The following is a 24531-nucleotide window of genomic DNA, read 5'->3' on the forward strand; positions in this document are numbered from 1 at the left end:
GTATGAAGCTGTAATTTTCCGAGTGCAATGTATATTCTTTCATTATATGGTGTTGAAGGTGACCAGGATGCACCCTCGTCCTTTTCACCCAGCCGCTGCACAGTCAACAGTCAACGCATTACAGCTGTCTTCAGTAACCTTCCCTAGACGGCGGGCATGCTTCCCCACACACACGATGCAACCCCAGACATCCATCACCGCCATTCACTCCACACGCAGTCTTCCCCGTAACACATACACAAAACATTCAACACGAGCCAGATCAACATGAAAATAAAGAGAGGTTTGTTCCGATGAAGTGTAGGTAAAGGTAAAATTAGAAGCGTCCCAGTGACCATCAGATTCCACAGACCGAGACAAGGAATTAAAGGTTCGAGTCAAACACACAAAAGTAAGGCCAGAGTCGATCCCTTGAAGAGTCCCACAAAGACAATGACACATACGACCAACAGAAGTTTCTCGAAGATGATTTATTGTGCACGGAGTTGTAGACGATTCAGGAATGTGAAGAAATGTGAACCCAAGCCGAAAGGTCTCCCGCAGGCATGGAGGACTCAACAGCCAACGAAGAGGGCACAGAACGTGTCTTCAAAAGGAACAGGAAACAGTTTTATCCCTTGAGTCTGAGGAGAGCCAGGGTACCGCAGTCCACGAGAGTAAGGGCGAGGGCTGACCAATACTTACTGAGGCGGCTGCTGGGCGGGCTGGGCTTGCACTCCCGCCAAGATGGAGGGCGTGGACACAGACTTCTGCAGAGTGAGTCGCGGCGCCAACAGCCTCGGCTTTTCGATGGGTCCGGAGCTCCTCTTCTCCTGAAAGGCACCAAACATAGTCAGTTAGCGGATCAAGACAAAATCTCCGACACCAAAACTTAAAGAACTGAACATAATGGGTAATGAAGGATCGGAGAGAGTTGTTAGAGGATTGTGAGGGTGCCTTGTTGCGTGGACCGTCAGGGGATTGTCTGGGGATTTTGTTCAGAGAGTTGTCGAGGGGTTAAAAAGGTAATGAAGGCGAGGGTCGGAGTCTTCCATATCCTAACACCCTTTGGACATTAGATGATACTCACCTGTTCCCTTCCCCCGCCTAATCCATTAGAGGGCTTAAGACAAACCTAGGATAAACCTTTATATCGGCTCCCACTTGATTGTATAAATGATTCCTGCTTGAGCTGGGCGCGACTGACATTTGTATCCTGCAGGCATTTACATTTTTTTTTGACGGTGTAAGGAGGCAGACAAAGAGTGAAAGAAAACGAAGGAAACGCTGGCGACATGCTTGTCCAACACATAAACCAAAGATATGACCACAGTTGTTCAAATATCTTCGTTTAAATGAATACTATACTGAATTAGGTACAGACGCACAGGCCTCACTATTTTACAAGGACGAGCGTCATCATACTCGCCACCCCTGCACCTTCCGGGACCCCTTCACCCCCTTCACGAGGCCTCGGCGGCGGGTTTCTCCTCGCCAGAGATTCTACAACTTTCTCATTCAGCAAATTAGCTACTTGAAGTTACGGACGACAGAATCCAAGGCAAGAATGAAATGAACTTTGAGGACAGACTTTTCTTATTCCCTCGGACTGGACTGGCGGACGGTTCTAATTAAATTAACCCTAACATTTGTCGAGCGAAAGAAAGGGAAGGATTAACTTTTACTTCCCTAATTTTAGCCTACTTGATTGCTGAGAGAGAGAGAGAGAGAGAGAGAGAGAGAGAGAGAGAGAGAGAGAGAGAGAGAGAGAGAGAGAGAGAGAGAGAGAGAATAAAAAAAAAGAACCAACGCCAAGTCGAACATTTTACAATTAGCGTCAGACCTTCCAGCCGGGCGGAGCTTCAGGAGTGTCACGTCTTTGGAAGAGTTGGCAACACTGGTCCAGACGCTAACTCTGGGGCCTTCCTTCCCTATCTTTTGTCACTCATATTTCACTCCAGCGTTATTATTTTCTTTACTACGTTTGAGTGCTTTTCATCCTCAACCCTTTCCGTGATATTCCATCCTTTCAGAATTTCTATCGTAGCTATATCTGTCCTTCACGCTACCGGCCTCCCACAAGTCATCATCTCAGTTAGCCATCACAGTGTTCCAACTCATTATAATTCGGGTGATACAGCAAGAATTACTTATTATGATCATTATTATTACGGAACATATGCTCTCCATGAGGTCAGGATACAGGAAACGCGGCTTTATCTCAATTTCACCTAAAAGGAAGAAAGAACTACCGAGGCGTTTAGTAATTCACGTCTCGTCTAAGGATTGACGCCGAACTCTTTTTCACTATTTACAAAACACAACGGAGCTCAATGCCTACGGGTTGCCCCCACGCACTAGGTTACGGCAGCCTACGCCCGAAGTCACAAATAGGTCACTAAAAGATAACGAAACACTAGACGGCGGGAGACATACATCAAAGGACTTAAAAAAAACAAGCTCCTGAGGGGAATCCTTGAAATAGAACTATGTAGGTGTAAAAAGTACAAGAGGCGGCACGTGTTGGTGGCCGGAGGGAGAGAGCTGGGATGAGGCGTAGGAGGTATGGGAGTGAACGTGTGGGTAGTGTCAAAGACTTCTACTATAAGAGCCGAGGGAGCGCAGGGAGAGACGTGAAGTTAGTCGGAGGTGGGCACGGAAAATGACAGTCTCTGAGCGCAAATATATAGTGCAGGGAGAGAAGAAGTGAAGGTACTGAAAGACTGGTACTGGATGCTATGGGTAATAAAGCGTTAAGGAAGAAGGACGATGTTTTAAGAAGTGGCGAGCATGAGAAATGGGAAGGGTAGGGGTGAAGGTGGTTGAGGAAAGAGTAGTAAAGGGGGAGAACGTGGTAAGTGAAGGTGCAAAGTGTGAGTGGCGGTAAAGGTGAACGCGTTAAGTGTTGGTAAGAGGGGAAATGATGGGTGTTGGATGGAAGAGGAGGCGCAGTAATGAAGGATGAGGAAAAAATAAGGGGACTGGAAGGGAGGAGATATGACTAATAGAGGGTAAGGCAGGAGTATTAAAAGGTAGTAATAATGAGGGAGCGTGGGCAGTGGAGTGCTAAGCTGGTGTAAGCGGCGGACGAGGGAAACATGAAGAAGCGTGTAGAGATAATGAAGAAGGAAGCGTGGGAAGTGGAGGGGACGGGGGTCGGGTGGTGGAGGAGGAGGGAGAGAGCAAGTGTAGGCGTTGGAGAGAGAAGATTTAGCCTTAAGCGAGCGGACACAAGTGAGTGACTAATACCTGATGAGGGGCGTGAAGACTGGAGGATAGGAAGACTTAGAGATAAATGCAACAAAATGGGAAAATACGAGGAAAAAGAGTTTATTAAATGAAGCCGACTGAGTAAAAAGTATATTAAATGTTTGTCGACTGCGTGGATAGAGGAGTTAAGACTATATGTCAGGAAAAGATGAAAGACATATACCGAGAAAAGATTGTCAGGGAAAAAATACAGGTAGAGGTGAGATGACGAGCTGGGAGACTCGAGAGAATGAGACGGTGGGTAAAAGTCGCCATCGAGATGTGAAGGGAGGAGGTGACTGAGTGAGAGACTGACTGACCGATTAACTATGACTGACTGACTGTATGAATGAATGATTAACTGACTGGATGGCTGACTGACTGAGAAACTAACTGACCGACTGACTGTGGGAATGAATGACTTACTGATTGACTGGCTGACTGACTGATCGACTGAATGTGTGAGTGAGTGACTACCTGATTAACTGCCCGTGTGATTGAATGACTAATTGATTGGCTGACCGTGTGAATGAATGACTAACTGACTGACTGACGAACTGACTGACTGAAAAATGAATGGATGTCTAACAAACTAACGTAATGACCATCTGACTAAATGACTAATAGCGTAAGAGTAAGTGATTGGCCCACTGACCGACCAACCTACTGACCGACTGACCAACTGACCTGCAAGTGGACGTCGTTGAGGGAGTGGGTGGAGGAGCCGCCGCCGCCATAGGTCACAGGCGAGGATGACCCCGACATTGACCTCTGCTTCTCCACGTTTCTGCGACACCCGCCATCCACGCTGTCCGATCCTGCGGGGGAAGAAGAGGAGTGTGCTGTGAGGACGGCAGGTAGAAAGGTGAAGTTGCTAATAGGAAAAAGAGCAACGATAATAAGAGTAATGGAGACTCAAAGGTAAGGTAAGGTAAGGTAAGGTAAGGTAAGGTAAGGTAAGGTAGTTAAGCTAGGTTAGGTAAGGTAAGGTAGGTAAGGTAAGGTAAGGTAAGGTAAGGTAAGGTAAGGTAAGGCAGTTAAGCTAGGTTAGGTAAGGTAAGGTAGGTAAGGTAAGGTAAGGTTGGAGTGGGGGGACGGCCTGATGAGCGAGCCTCCCATAACCCATTCCTTTTTCTTTTCTTTTCCCGTTTTCCTTTTTTTCTCGTTTTCTTTTTTTTCTCGTTTTCTTTTTCTTTTCTCGTTTCTCTTTTTCGTCTTCCATTCTTTTCTCGTTTTCTTTTTCTCTTCTCGTTTTTCTTTCTTTTCTCGTTTTCCTTTCTGCTCTCGTTTCCTTTATTTTTATCTTTCTCTTCAAGTTGGAACGAGGAATAAGAAGTTCGAATACGAAATGCGCGGCGTTAAACTCAAAAGCGTTCAATGCGTCAAAGACTTGGGGGTCAAAATCGCGTCAAACCTCAAATTCTCACAGCAATGCATCGATGCAGCAAATAAAGCGAACAGAATGTTGGGCTTCATTAAAAGAAACTTTGTATTCAAGAATAAAGATGTAATACTCCCGCTCTACAACAGTTTAGTCAGACCCCACTTGGAATATGCGGTACAGTTTTGGTCTCCCCACCATGCAAAGGATATTGCTAAATTAGAAGGTGTTCAGCGTCGGGCAAGGGTGGCAGTACGGTACGGTACGTAATAAATATCGTAATTCCGCATGCTTAAAAATACCGTACCGTAAATTTGTACCGTTACCAAAAAACCGTACCGTACTAGTATGAAAAAATAAAATTTCGTACCGTAATTTCGTACCCAATATCGTACCAATGCGATAAGCTGCCTACATCTCTAAAATTAACCAATTTTATGAAGTACTTGTGGAAACACTTCCTTATTGATGAGACTGAAGATTAAGTTCATATAACTGTTTTTAGTTTTCTTATTAATGAATATACCTTTTATAGTACGTATATTTATCACTAAATATAATTAGAACTGTAACTTTTTACTGTTAGTGAAAAGTTCCAGTTCTAATAGGTGCGGTAGTATGAACTTACATAATATGTCTTAGAAATGACGGGCCGAGGCCCGAAGGCCAACAGACGAGTTGCCGTCTAGTACCTCTCTCTCTCTCTCTCTCTCTCTCTCTCTCTCTCTCTCTCTCTCTCTCTCTCTCTCTCTCTCTCTCTCTCTCTCTCTCTCTCTCGTAAATAAAACTATTTTGTGTCGCAATCGTCCGGATATTCATATTAGTCTATTCTGAACAGAGGCAGTGGAATACATATTAGAATTTTAATAAAGTATGAAAAGGGTACGGAAAAGGTACGGAAAAAATAACGTAATTTCGTACCGTACCGTACTTGACAAAAAATACCGTACCGTAATTTCGTACCGTACTTTTACCTTAAAAAATACCATACCGTACCGTAATTCCGTACCATACCATACCGTACTGCCATCCTTGGCGTCGGGCAACGAAAATGATCCTTTCCTTGCGCAACAAATCCTACGAAGAAAGGCTTTCTACCCTTAACATGTTCTCTCTTGAGAAACGTCGCCTCCGAGGAAAACTGATCGAATGTTTTAAAATACTTAATGGTTTCACGAATGTAGACAGATCAACATTGTTTATGATCGATGACACTTTGCGCACGAGGAACAATGGCGTAAAACTCAGATGTAGACAAGTAAATTCAGACTGCACCAAATTTTTCTTCACCAACGTTGTAGTGCGAGAATGGAATAAGCTTCCACCGTCAGTGGTCCAGTGTAACACGATTGACTCCTTCAAAAATAAGCTCGACCGTCACTTCCTTCAACTTAATATCAACTAGAGTAGAAATGCAACGTTTTGGAGTCTCCTGATTAATGTAAAATCACTTAGGTTTAAGGACAGACCACCAAGTCTGGACCATGGGGTCTGTGTGGTCTGATTTTCTATGTAAATCTATGTAAATCGTTTTCTTTCATTCTTTCATTCCTTCTATCTATCTATCTATCAATCTATCTTCCTCCCATTCCCTCTCTCTCACCCCTTGACGAATGCCCACTCGACGCCAACAGCAGTGATCTTGATAACGGAGCCCCGCGGAGTGACATCGGAACAGACACACACCGACGCAGAGAGCAACACGATTACCGCTGCCAGGATCCATTTTTCAGGCGGCGGGAAAAGAGGTCACGTCAGTATAAAGGTTAATTAATTACTCGCCTAAAGGTAGAGAGAGAGAGAGAGGTAGAGAGTTCACGTTTAATAGTAATGATAATGAGGGAAATATATATAGCACAAGGCCACGCGTACGTATATATGTCAGTTATCTCTCTCGGTTATTCGTTTATGTCATTAATTTTTGTGCACGCAGTATGTATTCTCTCTCTCTCTCTCTCTCTCTCTCTCTCTCTCTCTCTCTCTCTCTCAAATTAAGAGAAAAAAAAACAAGCGTACCTAATCCTGTCACGCGTTGATTAATAGTATATAAAAGACGAGGAAAGAGGAGGATGAGGAGGAAAAAAGAGGAGGAGGAGGAGGAGGAGGAGGGAAATGACGAGGACAGGGAGGACGAATGAAGAGGAGAAATTATGTGATGATGATGATGAGGAGGAGGAGGAGGAGGACAGGGAGAAGGGAAAAAGAAGAGGAATGTGAACAGGAGGAAGAGAAGGAGGAGGAGGAGGAGGAGGACAGGGAGAAGGAAGAATATGAGGAGAAGGGGGAGACTGAGGAGGAGGAGGAGGAGGAGGAGACTGAGGCGAAGGAGGAGAACAGGGAGGGGAAAAAAAAAAGAGGAGGAGGAGGAGGAGGAGGAGGAGGAGGAGAAGACTGAGGCGAAGGAGGAGAACAGGGAGGTGGTAAAAAAAGAAAGAGGAGGAGGAGGAGGAGGAGGAGAGAGGTAGGAGAGAAGACGGATGTGGAGGCGGATGCGAGGAAAAAGCCAAAGCCTGTTAAGCGTTAGTGAGAGAGCTGCTACTACCCTCCGCTCCCTACCCCGCCCCACCCCACCCCGCCCCGCCCCCTCAAAATCCTCGAAGTGATCAGCCGAGTACCTCACACACTCGGGGCACACCTGCACACTCGCTTCATCAGGTAATTCAATCAACAACAATCAGAGGCTTTGAGAGAAGTGGGAGTTATCGAACCTGCTGTGTTTTGCCTTGTCTCCTTCGCTTTCCCCTCAGCTTTCATTTCTTCCTCATTTCTCTATTTCGTCTCCTCCTCACTATCCTCTCCCATCACTTCACCTCGTCCAAGACAATTCCTTCCACTTTCCTCCACCTCCTCTCCACTATCAGCATCTCTTCATTCTTCCTCTCGTCTCCACTTCCTCTCCCTTCACTTCCATCCCTATATGCTTAAAAAACCGCTCCTTCCACTAACTTCACCTCTCCCTTATCTTCATCTCTCCACGTCTGTTCTCTCCTCTGTCTACACAAACTGCTCCATTCACGTTAATTCCACAATGAAAAAAAAGTATTGATATATTCCGAAAACTTTATTCCACAAGCACTGGGATGGAAGTCACTGAAAAGTTGCCAATAATTTCTTCTGTCGAGGCGAGTTTTCAAGACGGCAAATTTCAAACTCCGAGATTAGAGGAAAAACTTGGCGAGCGGAAAAAAAAGAACGTTGAGCATCGAGGTGGAATCGTTGCATATGGAATGAAGGAAAGAATAGCGAAGGAAACGAATGAGGAGGCGACGGAACTTGGACTGAACGGATTAAGAAACTGAAGTTGACTCGAGTATTCAGAGAGAACCCTTGACGCTTACTCGAGAGACGAGAAAGTGAAGGAAAGAAAAGTGAAGGAGAACAAGGAAAAGACGATGGGCCTGAGACGCCAGGGATTGAGGCACTGAAGTAAACGAGAGTACTTAGCGGAGAAACACAACTTTAAACTTTTCCCGGAAGTGACGAGAGGGGCGAGGAAACGAGGGAATGCTATCAAAAAGAGTCATTCAGGTAATCGTTGTATTCGGGAAGGCTGTCTCTCCATAATGACTGTATCGATCTCTCTTCTGGGTACTGTTGTTTGCTTTTGCAGAAACAATGACTCTAGGTCTCTTCTTGTTTTTTTGAGACATATATTCCCTTTGAGCTGTTTCCTTTACCGCTGTCTCTGCGCTGCGATTGGCACGGATTTGGCTTTCACTTGTAGCCTGGTAACATACACTCGCAGGCCTTTCTCTGCCTCAGTGGTGGACAGTGGAGTATTTCCTATGTGGTATTGGTGTGCTGGATATCCTCTCTGAAGGTTCAGGACTTTACAATTTTCTTCACTGAACTATAGCAGCCACTTTTTGTTCCATTCCTGTAGCTTGGTGATGTCTTCTTGTAGGAAATCCGCAGTCAAGGGGTTAAGAGAACTATTCACTTCCTTCCATGCATCTTAACTGATTAAAACACCCATCCTAAACATATACATGATCCTAAGCGATTAAATTAAACAAGTATCATTTCCGCAGTCATTGTATTCGGGAAGACTGCCTCTCCATAACGATTGTACAACGAGCAAGCACTTCCTTACATGTATCTTAATTACATTTTTTCCCCGGAAGCGACGAGCACGGCAAGGAAACGAGACGTGCGAATCCAATCAAAAAGAATCATTCGGGTAATCGTTGTATTCGGGAAGGCTGACTGTCCATTATGATTGAACTGACCTCGCTCCTGGTTGTTACTCCTGTTTGCTTTTGCAGGAAGAGCGATTAGGGGATTTTCTTTTATTTTTTTGTTTATTGTCCTTGAGCAGTCTCCATTAATACACTGGGCAAATTCTCCGTGGATCTTCAGTCAAACCACGATTTCCGCTGGCGTGATTCTTATTTGTTTCTTGTTATTGCTGCTGCTGATGATGGTGAGTAATACCGTCTTCCTTTGGTGAAATCTACCGTAGCTTTAGAAGATCATGGACACGTCAGAAAACCACGGAAATATGATCGTGGTTTGACTGAAGATCCACGAAAATTTGCCCAGTGTAATAGCATAGAACACCCACGGTCTAGAAAACACACTAAACACTAAAGCAATTCACACATGTTGGATGACGGAGGTACAGTTTTTGCAGCCACACAAACATCACGAGGGGCGAGGTATAAACAAGCATGACTACACTTCTCTAGCTTACTGACCACCTGTATACGTTCCGAGGGTCACGTAAGGTTGAATTTGGTCATTAGCTGCGTTTATCAAGGCTGAATGCACGGGGGCTGGTGTGAGCTGGTGAGGAAGAAGTGAGGTGCTGAATACAAGTATGCAGTTACCTAAGAAAATAAAGGAAACACCAGAACACGAAGTAATACGAGATCGGTTTAAAACTTGCGCTAATTTCGTCGAGCAGCGTCCATTCTTTTTAGTGTTTACTCATACTAGTTTGTCGACACTAAGTGAATGGAGTGATATTATATTGGCAACTGTAGGTATCTATACACTCACTATAACAGATAGTAACTGAAAACAACCCAGCCATACCAAACACCAATCCAATATAAGTGTTTGGTGGATACTCCCTTAACAAAGTCTTGAAAATGAGGCATCCAGCACCATACTTCTCTAATCGGCAAAAATATTTACTGATGTTGGTTTAAGAAAAGTCTGAGTGTGCAGGCTGAGGCACAACGGTCTCCCACGCCCATCACACCTCGAGGGGCTGCCAGAACGATGCAACAACCTTCAAATTTGTTTATATCCTATGATGAATGGGACTAGCGAACACACACACACACACACACACACACACACACACACACAAAGAAAGTAGCAAGAGAAAGTCAACGGTAGTCTTTAAACCCTACAGGGAACCCAACGACCAACAAACTACTACTGACAACAATAATGAACTGCAGGACAATACTCAGCGTTGGCGATGATCTTGACACTCACTCGCGTTCCTTTTGACAACACATTGCCACTGGTGATACACTTGCTCGTAACACTTCCCACATTTCAACAAATACCACACATCAATTAAAGACATCAATACACATGTCTAGCACCTTATTAATGAAGTGGTTTACATCAATTCCTGTGTTTTCTTTAGTTGTCTGACGATGTCTACAGAGTCGTGTCAAGCTTCACGCCTGTGTCACTCTCGTAAACTGCGCCACAGCATCTCCTTCGCGTCCTTGGTGCCGGTGTGGTGTCAAATCTCATCCCTCCGTCAAAGTCCATCCCATCCTGAATACATACACAGGGTGGGTGAATTTCGACACGGTACCGTGGCTTTTGTCGACTGTTTGTCGGGATCTGTCCCACCCAAGTTTCTTTATATTATTATGAAAGCAAATGATGACGTATGTATGTATATAACTAGGATATCAACAATCACTCTTCTTCTTCTTGTGACCTGTTCCGCTTTGCGTCGCTTTTTAAGTCCTTTGGTACTTTTTTACACTTAGATGCTTCACTTAGTTACTCTGTGATAGTAAAGATTGGGTTCCGCGATGCGCAGTTTAGGATGGGATGTCTCACGACACGGGATGACAGAAGACGCCACACCGGGAATAAGATTGAGGCACCACCGAGCTAAAGACCAATACCACCCAACCAGCCGCAGCGACGCCCGTGTATCAGCTCAGCCGGGGCGGGACAGGCACGGGGATCAGCCGGCAGACTCGAGACACGAATTCACGCGGGATTCACAACACAGCGTCAGGTTAGTGTGTCGGAAGCTTCGGGATGGATTCGAACCTCACGCCTTTGTTTGGCAGCCTCGTGTGTGTGTGTGTGTGTGTGTGTGTGTGTTACGAAGAATACAAAGGAAAGTACGAGAGACACGCCAGTCCTCGTCGACAGACCGACTTGGTCGGTTCGGCTGACTACAGCCAATAGAGTCGGTCAGGCGGCATCCTTCCCATCACTGGCCGTCATCCGGCAAGGGCCTGTGGTCCCTCCGCGGAGGGACAAATCCGCATGACCCTGGCGGGCTCTATAAAGCCCGTGTCCCCATCCTTGAGGTGGCGACAAATATCAACAAACCAAACCAAAACAAAACCGAAAAGTACTCTTTAGTGTAGTTATCAACACAAAGGTAGTTATGTTTTACGAGAACCTTGCGAACACACACACACACACACACACACACACACACACACACACACACACACATAGCTCCGTAGCTCGATCGGTTAGAGCGCTGCGCTGCCAGAGTTCACGGCCTGACAGGCGGCGGTTCGAGCTCCCCTCAGGCCGGAATCTTCGTTGACAAGGAGTGGTTACTGTCCCCCCTTGAAAAAAGGGGATGGGGTGTGTGGTGTGTGAGGTCCTGGCAGTACCCAGAGATCGACTATAATGAGCATGAGCTTGCTCATGTCGGGAGGGTACTTGCTTGCGATTGCGAGTCCAACTCGTGATCAGGCCGTTGTGAATCTCTCTCACACACACACACACACACACACACACACACACACAAACGCGTCATCTCTAGCATCCCCTAGCATGGGGAGGCGGTGGCTGAGTGGTCAAGCATGTGGGCGCGGCATCCCGAAGGACGTGGGCTCGCGTCCCGCCCGCCGCCACAAACTGGGATTTTTCAGTCACCGACGAGTTGCCTATAAGGCGACCCACATTCTGTCCTGAAGACCACTTATCAACTTAGACTTTAGATTCTCTCTCTAAGAGAGGATCAACGATGAGCTCCGCGGGGCAGCATGACCCATACAAGATGGCGCCACTATAAACTATAAACTTAGGAAGCCTACCGGTGCCATAGACAGATTGTAAAAAAAACAAAAAACAAAAAAACCACCACGCTACATCACAACATATATCCTCACCACCACCATCACCTTTTCACACTACCAAAGCATCCCCACCACCAGCATCCTCCACCTCTGCCACTCCCTTCCGCGCCCTGCTCCTCCCTGGCCTCCATTTCTCCGGGGAGGTGGACATCAAGCAGAAAATGGCGCAGCTTCAACTTGCTCCTAAATCGCATGCCAGCAATACCCGGGCCGCTGCAAGCCGCCGCCTCCCCGCCGCGGCTCTTAGCGGCTCCCCACAAAGGGCCCTGAATGGCCCTACTTGCGGCGAAATTCCCCCGGCCAATATCATTCCCCTGACGACGGTTCGCGGGGCTGCTCGGATCGGCCGCCTGCGTCTCTGGGGAACGAGGAAAACTGCTGCGTTTACGAGTATGTCCGAAGCGACCTCGTTGAGTGGGCCCCGCTAGGTTTGGCGGTGATGGACGCGGCTCCAGTGTGCATGGCTCAGTGTGTTAAGCACAAGATTACCCCCGGGGTGGTCATTCTGTGGGACACGCACAGGCGGGGAAACTAGTGCAGCCAAGTCAGTGGCTGAGGTTGGAATAAAATTTGAATTTGTTTGCATGCTTGTGTAGTGTATTTTTTCTTAAAAGTGTAAATATACGTATATGATAAAACAATGACATTTAAACAAGGATGAGACAACGACATTGGCGATGGGGGCGGCCGCGAGGACGAGTGGAAGGATGAATGGAACGTAACCGGTGGCTGAACGAAGAACAGTAGCGATGTGTGTGTGTGTGTGTGTGTGTGTGTGTGTGTGTGTGTGTGTGTGTGTGTGTTTATGACTGTTAGGGGAAAGCGTGGGCAAAGAGAAGGAAAACAAGGAGAGCTAGCAGATAAAAAAAAAGTGATGAATGAAAACAACGGGCAAGATCCGCTCTCCCAGATTTCACAGAGAATTTTGCAACTCGCCGGAAATCCCTCGTTTAGTATGAGCATCCAGGGTCCGTTTTAGTTTCCATAAATATCACAAAATATGTAAAATAACAACGCTTCTTTCCGGTCTTTCGCATAAAAGAAAATAAACAGTCATTGAAAATGCCATAAAATATGTAAATATCTGTGCTACAAAATGTTAGGAGTGTAAAACAACTATTTATTTATTCATATAAGCGGAAATAATGAACAGCAACGAGTTAGGAAGATGAGGGAGGTGATAAACCAGGAACAGCTCGCGGTAACAGGAGCATGCACGGGTAAAATAAAATGTTTACATATTACTTTTAAAAACCGGTCTAGGGGCGGAGTGACGGCGGGAAAACAAAGGCAAGGAGTGATAGGAGTGCCGCGGGCCACGCAGGCGACGCGGCGGCCACAAGATAGCGCTGCCTCCACGCGATAAGGGAGAAGGTGGTTCCTCCTCTTCCGTCCCTGCCTGCCTGCCTGCCTGCCTGCCCTCCTCCTCCACAGGGAACGAGAAGGGAGGGGAATGGATGCTCTGTATACGGGAGTCTCCACAGGCCGTATTACTAAACATTATGTCGATTAAGTTCGCCTATTTGACAAAGCTTTCCTCGGACTTTTGGGCATTTTCAGTAGTTTTTTTTACCCTGGTGGTAGTTTGACCCTTCTTCTGTACCATGAACCTAAAGAAACACTCATTAGAACTCGATTGCCTCCCTCTTTGACTTTTAGAAATGGTTGATGGTAGAAGCGAAAGTGTCTTATAATACCAACTCAAGTTTTGTGTTTCTTCTCAACCTTCAAGTTTTATGTCGGTCACTTGTAGATTCCGTCTGTGCTGCACGACTATCGGCACGTTCAACTTTTCTCATTCATTTACTTGAGTTGAACCCTAACGGTGCTGCAAAGACCCTCGGCAGGCAAGAACACAGGCTTAACAGTTTATCAAAGTAAGAAAACGCACCTTCATGTAGGCGTTTCAGGTAAGTACACAGGGAACGGTGTTGAAACAATGATGGTGACGAATGCGTGGAAAATGCTGCTCAGCCACAACAGCGCTGCAAGTACCATCGACAACAGAAAACAGACCGAGGTTGGTGTTGTCAGACGCTTCCACCTCTCATATCAACTGTTTTCAAAGGCCAAAAAGAAGATCAATCGGGTTCTCATGAGTGCTGTTTTAGGCTCACGGCACGGAAGGAGGGTCAAACAACTACCAGGGTCATAAAACTACTACTGGAAAAGCCCCAAACCCCTACGAAAGCCATGTCAAATGTGTGCTTGGACGCCGAAATGTTTAAAAATCCGACCCCGAGTTTATTAAGGAGATTGATTGATTGATTGAAAGTTTAATGTTGCAAGTAAACAACAAAGGAGAAGGGAGGAGCATGCCATCCCAACCCCCAGGCAGTACAGAGTGTGATTATACAACTAAGGATACATGTGTAAGTAGCACCAGCAAACTAAAAAGATGCAATGGTAGGGGACAAGTGGTAAACATTTCTAAAGCAAAATAAGAATACAAGAAAACCTACAGAGACAACTATTGAATATGAAAAAAAGTACTTGGGATATAATGGCTGCAGATGCCTTCGACAGGTAAGAAAACGTTATGGAAAGAGGAGTGATGAATGATGCAACAGGTGCCCGGCCGGGTCCCAAGGCAACCCACGCAGCACGGGGGTGACGCAACATTTATCAGGCGCGGAGGAAGGTAATGCAGGTAGCGGAGGGTCGGGAGAGAGCAAGGTCAAAGGTCAACGATGGTGGAGGACAGCCTTTGTGCAGCAGGATGGCAGGGAAGAGAGTCAGGGAAGAGGAGTGTGGGGGAGGGAGGAGGTTGAGAGAGAGAGATCATGGGGAGAGAGCAGGGCTGGGGACGAAGCAAAGAGAGGGAAAAAAAACATGGATGGCAGGGAATAGATAGGACCAGGGAAGATGACGGTGGGAGAGGAAAGGCGTGGAGGGACCAGGTGGGGGATGGAGAAGGGTTGGGGATGAAGAAAAGAGGGGGAAAAATGACAAGAGAATAGATAGTCAGGGAGGATGGGTGTGGGGAGGGGAGGGAGCAGAAACCAGGCTGAAAAAGGGCAGAGTTGGATAGGAGGGAACGTGGGGGAATGCCAGAGGAAGGTAGGGGTTAGGTAGGGGGAAGAGACTGGTGGGTAAAAGAGCCAGGTAGGGGACAGGCCAGAGGAAGGTAGGGGTTAGGTAGGGGAAAGAGCCTGGTGGGTAAAAGAGCCAGGTAGGGGACAGGCCAGGTGAAGGTTGGGGTCAGGTGGGGGAAGAGCTAGATGGAGAAAGGCCAGGTAGAGCCGAGGTCAGATAGGGCAAGTTAGGTTGGGGAAGAAGAAAAAAAAGTGGAGAAAAAAAGCGAAGTGGAGGTAGGGGTGAGGTGGAGGAAAAAGGAAAGTGGAGGGAGAAATCAAATGGTGGGAAAGGGCTAGGTGGATGAGAGGGCCAGGAGGGGGATAAGGATAGGAAGAGCCGAGGTCACGTGGGGGTCAGGGATGGGGGGGGGGGGAGGCAGAGGTTTTGGGCTTCCAGCGCGGTGCTTCCTGGCCTCGAAGTCCCGCGCTGGGCCGCCAATTCAATCAATGTTATTGCCAAAAACGAGAGCACGGGCATATAACTTGCTTTACCTTTTGATGGAAATTGAAAGGTGTACCTGTGTAATAAATAATTCAGGGAGGAAATAATAATAATAATAGAAAAAGCACAAATTCATGCATATATTCATTAATTTGAGTGAAAATGGTACGTCCGAATATATATAATTATTGTGAAATGGTACACCGACTCGAAACACTTCCTGTGGTGACTGTGATCCTCCCACGCTTGTTCGGCTCCTCTCTGTGCCGAATGCCGAACTGGACTAGAAGGAAAATACACATATCTCCCCCCCCCCAAAAAAAAGGTGAAAATAAAAAAGCGTACAAATAAAAAAAGAAATATTAAGCACTATATGACCTGATGAATAGTGAGAAGGAAAATAGATACGACAAAATAAAATAAAAATGAAAAATGAATGTACAAATAAATAAACAAAAATAATACACAAATACTGAGCATTTTATGACCCGCGGAATGGTCGCTGAAGGAAAATACACGCACGCAAAAAGAAAATAAAAAAGATAAATCAATATATGTAAAGATAGTAAGAATAAAAATGAAATATTGAGAACTATATGACCTGCATACATCTATTTTTTGGCTCTCTTTTATTTTGTATTTTTTTCGACACATGTTTGCCTCGACACGGAGCGATACGAGTTCATCTTTTTCTGCATGTATTGTGTATTTTGCTATCTCTCTCTCTCTCTCTCTCTCTCTCTCTCTCTCTCTCTCTCTCTCTCTCTCTCTCTCTCTCTCTCTCTCTCTCTCTCTCTCTCTCTCTCTCTCTCTCTCTCTCTCTCCCGGGTGGGTAACTGGATATTGTCTGTCCAGCTGTCCATCATTGTCCAGCTGCAGTGTGTGTGTGTGTGTGTGTGTGTGTGTGTGTGTGATATGGATAGACAGATACATGGAGACACATACATACATACATACAGACAGACAGACACAACACTCATCCACAACTAAAATCCGCTTGCCCAGGAACAAACATAAACACCTTCCAAACACATTCATGCATTTCCTCCCAACATTTTCCTCGAACTTGTGGACTCTGCATGCTAAAAATAAATAAAAGAAGTGCTCGGAACAAATTGCCTCTCTGATGTGCCACTCAGGGCAGGGATGGTATATAATTTTTGCCCTTCCTTTCACTCACACGACACGAATATTTTTTTTCCAAATCGTTCGTAAAATGATTAAACTTGGATCACATGCGGAATTTTATCGTGCGGGCTGGCTCGTTAGCGGACCTTGGAGGCAATCAACGCTCGCAGGGAAACACGAGGGCGGGGCGGGGCGGGGCCGGGCGGGGCGGTTCGGAAGGGCTGGAGTTTTTGGAATGGTTGGAGTTTAGGGCGGGTCTGGATTTGACTGGATTGAATGGAGTTAATAGTACCCTTGAACTAGGCAGCACTCTCCTCACTTGAAATTATTATATACTCTTATTTATTTATTTTCTGCCTATAGCGCCGGTAGGTTTTTCTGGTGGGGCCTGGTGGTCGGACCCGGCCCGTTATGGCGCAGGCAAGTATTTTATAGTGCCGCAATGTTACATGGCTCATGCTGCCCCACGTAACTCATCTTTGGTCCTTTCTAGAGTTTCGCTTGAATTCGGGTTGACAGGTGGTCATCGGGACAGCATGTGGGTAGGCTTAAGCCCCTCGGTGATGACTGAACATAAGAACATAAGAACGTAAGGAGTCTGCAAGAGGCCGGTTGGCCTATACAAGGCAGCTCCTGTACACTCAACCCCACCTAACCTCACCATCCATGGCTTTATCTAACCTCTTCTTGAATGTATCTACTCTACTGTCACCCAAAACATGTCTCCCAAGCCTGTTCCATTCGTCCACCACTCTATTAGTGAACCAATTCTTGCCTATGTCTTTGTTGAATCTGAATTTGTCTAACTTAAAACCATTTCCACGCGTCCTACCTGGCTCTTTCACTCTCAAAATTTTATTGACATCCCCTTTATTAAATCCCTTCATCCATTTATAAACTTCGATCAAGTCTCCTCGCACCCTCTTTCTTTAGAGAGTGTAGATTTAACTGCTTTAGCCTGTCTTCATAAGGCAAGTTCCTCACCCCTGAATCATCTTCGTCATCCTCTCTGTACAGATTCTAACATCTTGATATCCATTCTATAATAGGGGACCAGAACTGAACTGCATAATCGAGATGAGGTCGAACTAGTGCTAAGTAAAGTTTGAGGATGACTTCAGCGCTCCTTGCTCACGCTCCTTGAGATGAAACCTAGTACTCTGTTTGCCCGATTTTTAGCCTGAATGCAGAGCCCTAGGACGGAGGTCAGCGCTCACTAGGACTCTAAAGTCTCTCTCCCAGACCTGCTTAGAGGAGTGTCATTTAAGGAGTAATTGTGTAAAGGGTTTCCAAAATGCTACACTTCCCGACATTGAATTCCATCTGCCACTTCCTCGCCCAATCATATAGTCTGTCAAGCTCATCCTGGAGAACGGTAGCGTCGCTGTCTGATTGACTCTACTACCGATCTTGGTATCATCTGCGAACTTACTGACATCGCTTTGATTCCTGTGTCCAAGATAATAAAAGCAGAGGCAGCACCCTGTGGGACTCCTCGTAACACTGCCCATTCAGATTTCTTACCATTGATTTGCACTCTCTGCTTCCTACCACTACGCCCTGATCCTCAAACTTTCCCATCTACGCCGTGAGCCTGTAATTTTAGTAAATGAGGGACTTTGTCGAACGCTTTACTGAAATCTAGATATAATATGTCATAGTTTTCATCTCTGTCCACCGCCTCGATTACTTTAGTGTAGAAGGACAACAGGTTAGTAAGGCAAGACCTACCCTTTGTGAACCCATGTTGTGAGTCATGAATTAAATTATGCTTTTCTAGATGGTCCCGAATGCTCCTGGCTATAATCGACTCTAACATGCTTGTAACGGCGGGCGGGACTTGAAGTAGGGTCCTCCAGACACTGCGCCCTCATTGACCTCTCAGCCACTGCCTCCCCATATTAAAAGGAAAACACACACATCACTGTCGTCTTTTGCATGACACGCACAGACCGATTAAAATATGCAACACCCAAGAGAAGAAAAGGATTTCAGTATCAATAATTGAATAAATAAACTTAATACAGAAAAATCCGATGACGAACAGCGCCCCGACACGGTAAGGAAAAAAAATGATCAGAAAACTCCATTAAAATGCAGTTAACGAGAAACTAAAGCGAACGATGGCAACATAAAAAAATAAAAAAAGGAAAAAAATGACGAAAACATGAGAGAGAGAGAGAGAGAGAGAGAGAGAGAGAGAGAGAGAGAGAGAGAGAGAGAGAGAGAGAGAGAGAGAGAGAGAGAGAGAGAGAGAGAGAGAGAGAGAGAGAGAGAGAGAAAAGACGAGAAGCACCAGGATCGAGAAGTAAAGATAATGAAATAAGAAAGAAAGAAAGGTAGGCGCAGGAATAAGACAGAACGATGATAAAATATAATAAGAGGAAGAAAAGAAAGAAAGAATGGATTGGACGGTGGCTAAAAGATATGAAAGGAAGATAATAAAGAAAGAATGGATAGGAGAGTGACTAAAAGATATGAAAGGAAGAAAATAAAGAAAGATTGGATCGGACGTTGACTATCAGATGACACAGAAAAAATAGGCAATAAAAATAGATACCCAAAGTCAGCACAAAAAGGAGAGAACGTTGGGAAAGGGGGAACAGGAGGAGGACGGTGATAAGCTCGGAAAGGGAGAAGAGGAGAAGGAAGAGGAGGAAGAGAGGGAGAAAGGTAAAGGAATTGAATGCCTCGCCTCACGTGTCGAAGAGGGAGGAGAGTGGTGAGAGGCGCTTCAACTCTTCTCCAAACTCTCTTCATTTTTCCTCTGCCTCTATTTTTTTTTTTTTTTTACTTCATCGCTCCCTCCCCATCACCTGACCTTGAAAACTCCAGTCACCGCCGCCACCACCACCACCACGACCACTAACTCAGCCACCACCCCGAACTTTCTCCTTCCTCTCCTTATCTTTCCTCCTCTCTCTCTCTCTCTCTCTCTCTCTCTCTCTCTCTCTCTCTCTCTCTCTTCTGAACGGCCTTAAAATCAACTACGTATTACCACCTTAAAAATTCGAATGTTCTCCTTCCTTTTCCTTCACCTTATACTTCTTCCTGTTTTCTTCTTAATTAACTTTCCTCTTCTTATTTTTCCTTCTCCTCCTTTCACTTCGCCTCTTTCTCTCTCTCTCTTTCCCTCTTCATCTACACGGTCTTAAAAAATATCAACTACTAACACCTTAACAGCTTCAAACTCTTCTTCTCCCTCGACTTCTTAACATTCGCTTCCAATGCAATTTTTCCTCTCCTCGTCTCCTTCCTCCACTTCCTCTCTTTCTCCCTCTTCATCTCCACGGCTTTAAAAATATCAGCTACTACTCCTCAACATCTTCTAACTCTTCTTCTCTCCTCCTTAGACTTCCTTCCTTTCGCTTCCTCTTCCATTTTCCTCTCCTCTTCTCCTGCCTCCACTTCGTTTCTCTCCCTCTTCACCTACACGGCCATAAAAATATCAACTTGACACATTCGAACTCTTTCTACTCCCTTGACTTCCTTCCCTTCGCTTCCTATTCCATTTTTCATCTCGTCTCTCGTTCATCTCTCGTAACTTAGTCGCTCCTTTCCCTTAGCGCGTGTATGACTTTGAACATGTCACCCACCATCCCCACCACCCTCATCTCTACAGCTTCCGCTAGGCAAGACTTTCCCGCGACGGTGACGGAGCGACAGTGTATCTATCATGTAAGTGGAGGATTATGTGCACATTTCACGCGCCGGAGATAAGTGGAAGTCAACAAAACCTGGAGCGATCGATGCCTCAGACGCGCGAAAGACGAGAAGTGAGAAGAGGAGGAGGAGGAGGAAAGAGGAACAGGAAGAAGAGAAGGGAGGGTTCGGTGGAAGAAGACCTCAGTTGACAAGTCACTCAGGCACGGGGTCCTTTGATGGCCGGGGCAGTGGAAGGCCGTGAAAGGAAAGGATTGATTTAGATTTTTCCCAGAACGCTTCATCCAATCCAGCTCCCAGCGTTAAGACAGGAGCTGCTTTCTGGAGAGGTATTGGGGGGAGATCCACTACGTCAACCACACTCACACCCGCTCATCCAACCCCTCCCTCCCTCTCTTCACCTAAGCCCCACACGCACACCCACTCTCACCCACCTACACACACTCACACTTGTTCATCCTATCCCCCTCCACGCACGCTCATTGTCACCCACCTACACACATACACTCGCGCAGCCCCGAGCCCACGAACCTCACCCACTCACCCATGATGCCAGTCAGCCACTCACCCATATACACATACCCCCCAATAAGCATCTTACTTACTCATCCACACTCATCAGGCAAGCACACCCCAGACTCACTCCAACATCCTCTAACGTCCACTTCCACACAGTAACTCGGACACATACTCAGTCACTCGCAAACTCACTCACTCACTCACTCACTCACACACACACACACACACACACACACACACACACACACACACACACACACACACAGGCAATAAAGGGCCACATTAATTATCTGCTGAAATAATCCCTGACAGGCCGCTGGTGCTTATGAGGGACAGGCGACTATTAAAACTGAGGGAGGGGGGGAATGGGGGCGGGGGAATGGAGGGGAGGGGGGACCGTTACTCTCACTATTACTCACCATCATCACCATCACCCTCCTCCTCCTACCCCAATTTGCTCACCATGATGACCCTCTCTCCCCTTCCATCGGTTTTCCCTTTTCACAATCAATATTTATGGGGGAGGGGAAAGAAGGGAGAGGAAGGAGAGGGGATGTCGTCCCTATCATCACTCCCCCTCTTCTTCTTCCTCCTCCTCCTCCTTTTCCCTTCTTCATCATAACGACTTTATCTTTCCTCCTCTGTCGCCATTCCCTCCCTTTTTTAACCTTTTACTTTCCCTCCTTCAAGTCGACCACCTCATCGTGATTCTCTCCGCGGCGCCGTCTTGTTTTTCCTCTCACGCGCCAGTCCACCACTCCGCCGTCGCCACATGACCAGCGGGAAGGGAAGGTTCATAAACGCAACGACAAAGCCTCACTCCTTTCGGCGCCTACACACACCCACACACACACACACACACACACACACACACACACACACTCACCCACACACACACACACAAACAAATATAGCTTCCCGCAAAGAAATATAGAGGTTTGGAACAGACTAAGTGAGGATGTAGTATCGGCGAAGTGAGCAAAACATTAAGGAAAAGTTGGACAAATACAGATACGGAGACGGAACCACACGAGCGTAAGCCCAGGCCCTGTAAAACTATAACTAGGTAAACACACACACACACACACACACACACACACACACACACACACACACACACACACACAGTTGATAAGGCTTTCGCAGAAGTTGAAGGGATTTCCATGTGGTGTTGTTTTGTGGTCCTAGTGATATAGTTTTACAAAGCTTCTGCCGCTATACTGTGTACGCGGAAAACACTCATGAGGGCCCGCAACTAATCTCCTTTGTGGTCTTTTGAAATCGCTGTTGTGAGAGCCGGAAGCGCCTGAAAATACGGATCAAAATAAGCCTTCCTGGATATGCATGAACTTTAAAAAAACAGAATTCTCCACTGATTCATCGCTACTGGCAGAGCAAAAAAATAAATAAATAAAAAAAGTAAATAAATAAATAAATAAATAAAATAAAATAAATAAATAAATACAAAAAAAAAAAGTTTGTGTTCTAGTCAAGGAAGAACAAACTCATTACGAAATTGATCGACCTCTATCACATGTTACGAACTCTCTAAACAAACCAATGAGAAGGTGCGGAAGAACTAATGAGGACAGAGTGCTTGTCAAAGGTGTGTTAATTAAAGCAGAACAGGCTAATCACCGACGAGCTTGATCGATTTCTATCACATGTTACGCACTTTTAAAACATAACGATTAGGAGTTGTGTACGAATTGGTCAGAACAGAGTAGCGAGAGAGATCGAGTTCCATGGAGAGATTGGAGTGAGGTAAGAAAAAGTGACACAAAAGCGACACATCAACTCAAGGACTGTTGCCAACGACTTTTTTTTTTTTACAGCAAAGGAGACAGCTCAAGGGCACACACACAAAAAGGAAACAATAATAAAAAAGCCCGCTACTTGCTACAAATAAGAAGTGTGGGCGAAACGGTCAGAAGAGTACCGAAAGATCGAGTTCCATGGTGAGATTGGAGTGAGGTTCAAAAAGTGTGACACAAAAGCGACGCATCAACTCAAGGACTGTTGCCGACGATTTAAACATAACAAGTAAGAGGTGTGGGCGAAGCGGTCATAAGAGTAGCGAAAGATCGAGTCCCGTGGGGAGAAAAGAGAGGTAGGCTAAAAGGAATGACAGGGACGCGAGACATCAACACAAGGACGGGTCGTGACGTACTAGGAGTGACACGAGCGACGTAACAAGGACGACGGGTCAGTGAAACAAAAACGCAGCAGAAAGAATCACGGCCGCACCTCGCCGCCCCGACAATGGTTATGATGCTTATCACTTGAATGTACAGCAGGGACTTAGGAGCTTTGAGGAACGAAATAGGAGGAGGAGGAGGAGGAGGAGGAGGAGAGGGAAATAAAGACATAAAAACGCACACACCTTGAGGATTCTCTTTTCCAGGTGAAAGGAACATGAACTTGACAGGATGAGAGAGAGAGAGAGAGAGAGAGAGAGAGAGAGAGAGAGAGAGAGAGAAAAGAAAAGAGACAGAGACAGCGGTTCCCTTCTCCATTTTCCTTTCTTCCTCAGGTGACAAGCGTGAGGGGAGGGAGGGTCAACATCAGGACGTGAGGGGAAGGGAGAGCAAAGGGAAGGGACACCGGGTCTAGTGAAGGAGGGATGCAAGTGAGGGGAGGAGAGTGAAAGGAGGGAAAACGTGAGGGGGATGGGTGGCAGTAGGGGGAAGGGGAGGAGGAGGGGGGGATGGGGAGAGAGGGGAACCTACCACCCACCGCCAGAATGTTCCCCGAGGCGTCCCACTTTTGAGCGTCTTGAATGTGGTTTCTTTCCCCCTCGCCGGCACACACGTGGGCTCGAGGTCATCTTTTAGTCGCCCTGAATTTTTGAAGAGATATGTGTGGGTAGGTTTTTTCACCCCCTCCCCCCTTTTTTTTATTCAGAAACTCGCGTGCTGACTGAGACCACCGAGTTATGCGAGAGTGAGAAGGGATAAGGAGAGGAAGAGGGATAGAGAGATAGAAAGGAAGAGGGAGAGTCGGGGTGGATGACGTGTCGAGAACGGTTTTAGATGACTTCAGAGATATTTATGTTTTCTACTTTACTAAGAGTACGCCCATTGTACCTTCAGGCTAAAAACAGAGTAGGCTTCATAAAAAAGCGCATGTCAGCAATGGGAATAAACATTGCTTCGAACAGAAAACAATATAGTGATACTCTCACTCCAAATGTATACCTTTGAACGAGCTGAAACCTGGTATAGAAGGCTTTGTTCTACCTCAGTACGTTGGTATAGTATTGCCAGCCCAGCAGCCGCCACCACCCCACCGGCCAGTTTCACATGGAAATACTATAGCTCGGGCGAATATTTTTACAGTAACGCCTATAGCGATTCCCTGGCGCCGTAAGTATAATTACAGACGTATGAAACACCGTTTAGAGGGTTTTGGTGTCTGCCCCAGCCCGTTGGTACCTCGGGCGAATATATTTTAAGGTAACGCTTGGATTCATAGGGTCTGTTTTCTTGGGCTGACTTTATATACTGGCAGAAGGATAAAAGATGGTGGGCGCATGAGGCCAAATGTGGTCTTGCTTAAACACTGAATATTCGGCGACTAGTTCATGTTTATGTCAATTATGGTCAAACAAACTAGTTTTTACCGCACTATACACTCAAGGGGCGGCGTCGTGCTGGGAGGCGGGGGACATGTAATTAATGTTTTTGATTTAAGGGAGAGGGAGGGGAGGGTCGCCGCGTATTAAAGACGTAAGTACATATTTACGAACACATACTTGTCCTCGAATTAATTAAACATCAAAGGGAT

At 46.1% G+C, this 24531-nt stretch overlaps 1 protein-coding gene across 11 annotated transcripts in view; it reads right to left on the reverse strand.

Annotated features, from left to right (window-relative positions):
* Window positions 1–24531, reverse strand: part of LOC126995731 (A-kinase anchor protein 13-like) — a 198806-nt gene that overhangs the window by 43531 nt on the left and 130744 nt on the right. For 10 of the 11 annotated variants that reach the window (XM_050855573.1, XM_050855579.1, XM_050855578.1 and 7 more), the window contains exons 5-6: window positions 3916–4046; window positions 685–812 (exon numbers count right to left, since the gene is read on the reverse strand). In XM_050855573.1, the coding sequence (XP_050711530.1) occupies window positions 685–812; window positions 3916–4046 (259 nt within the window). Of the gene's footprint in view, window positions 1–684; window positions 813–3915; window positions 4047–10170; window positions 10336–24531 lie in introns of those variants that run through there. The other variant, XM_050855580.1, reaches the window with a different exon arrangement.

The sequence above is a fragment of the Eriocheir sinensis genome, chromosome 8, assembly GCF_024679095.1.
Source record: "Eriocheir sinensis breed Jianghai 21 chromosome 8, ASM2467909v1, whole genome shotgun sequence".
Classification (NCBI taxonomy): domain Eukaryota; kingdom Metazoa; phylum Arthropoda; class Malacostraca; order Decapoda; family Varunidae; genus Eriocheir; species Eriocheir sinensis.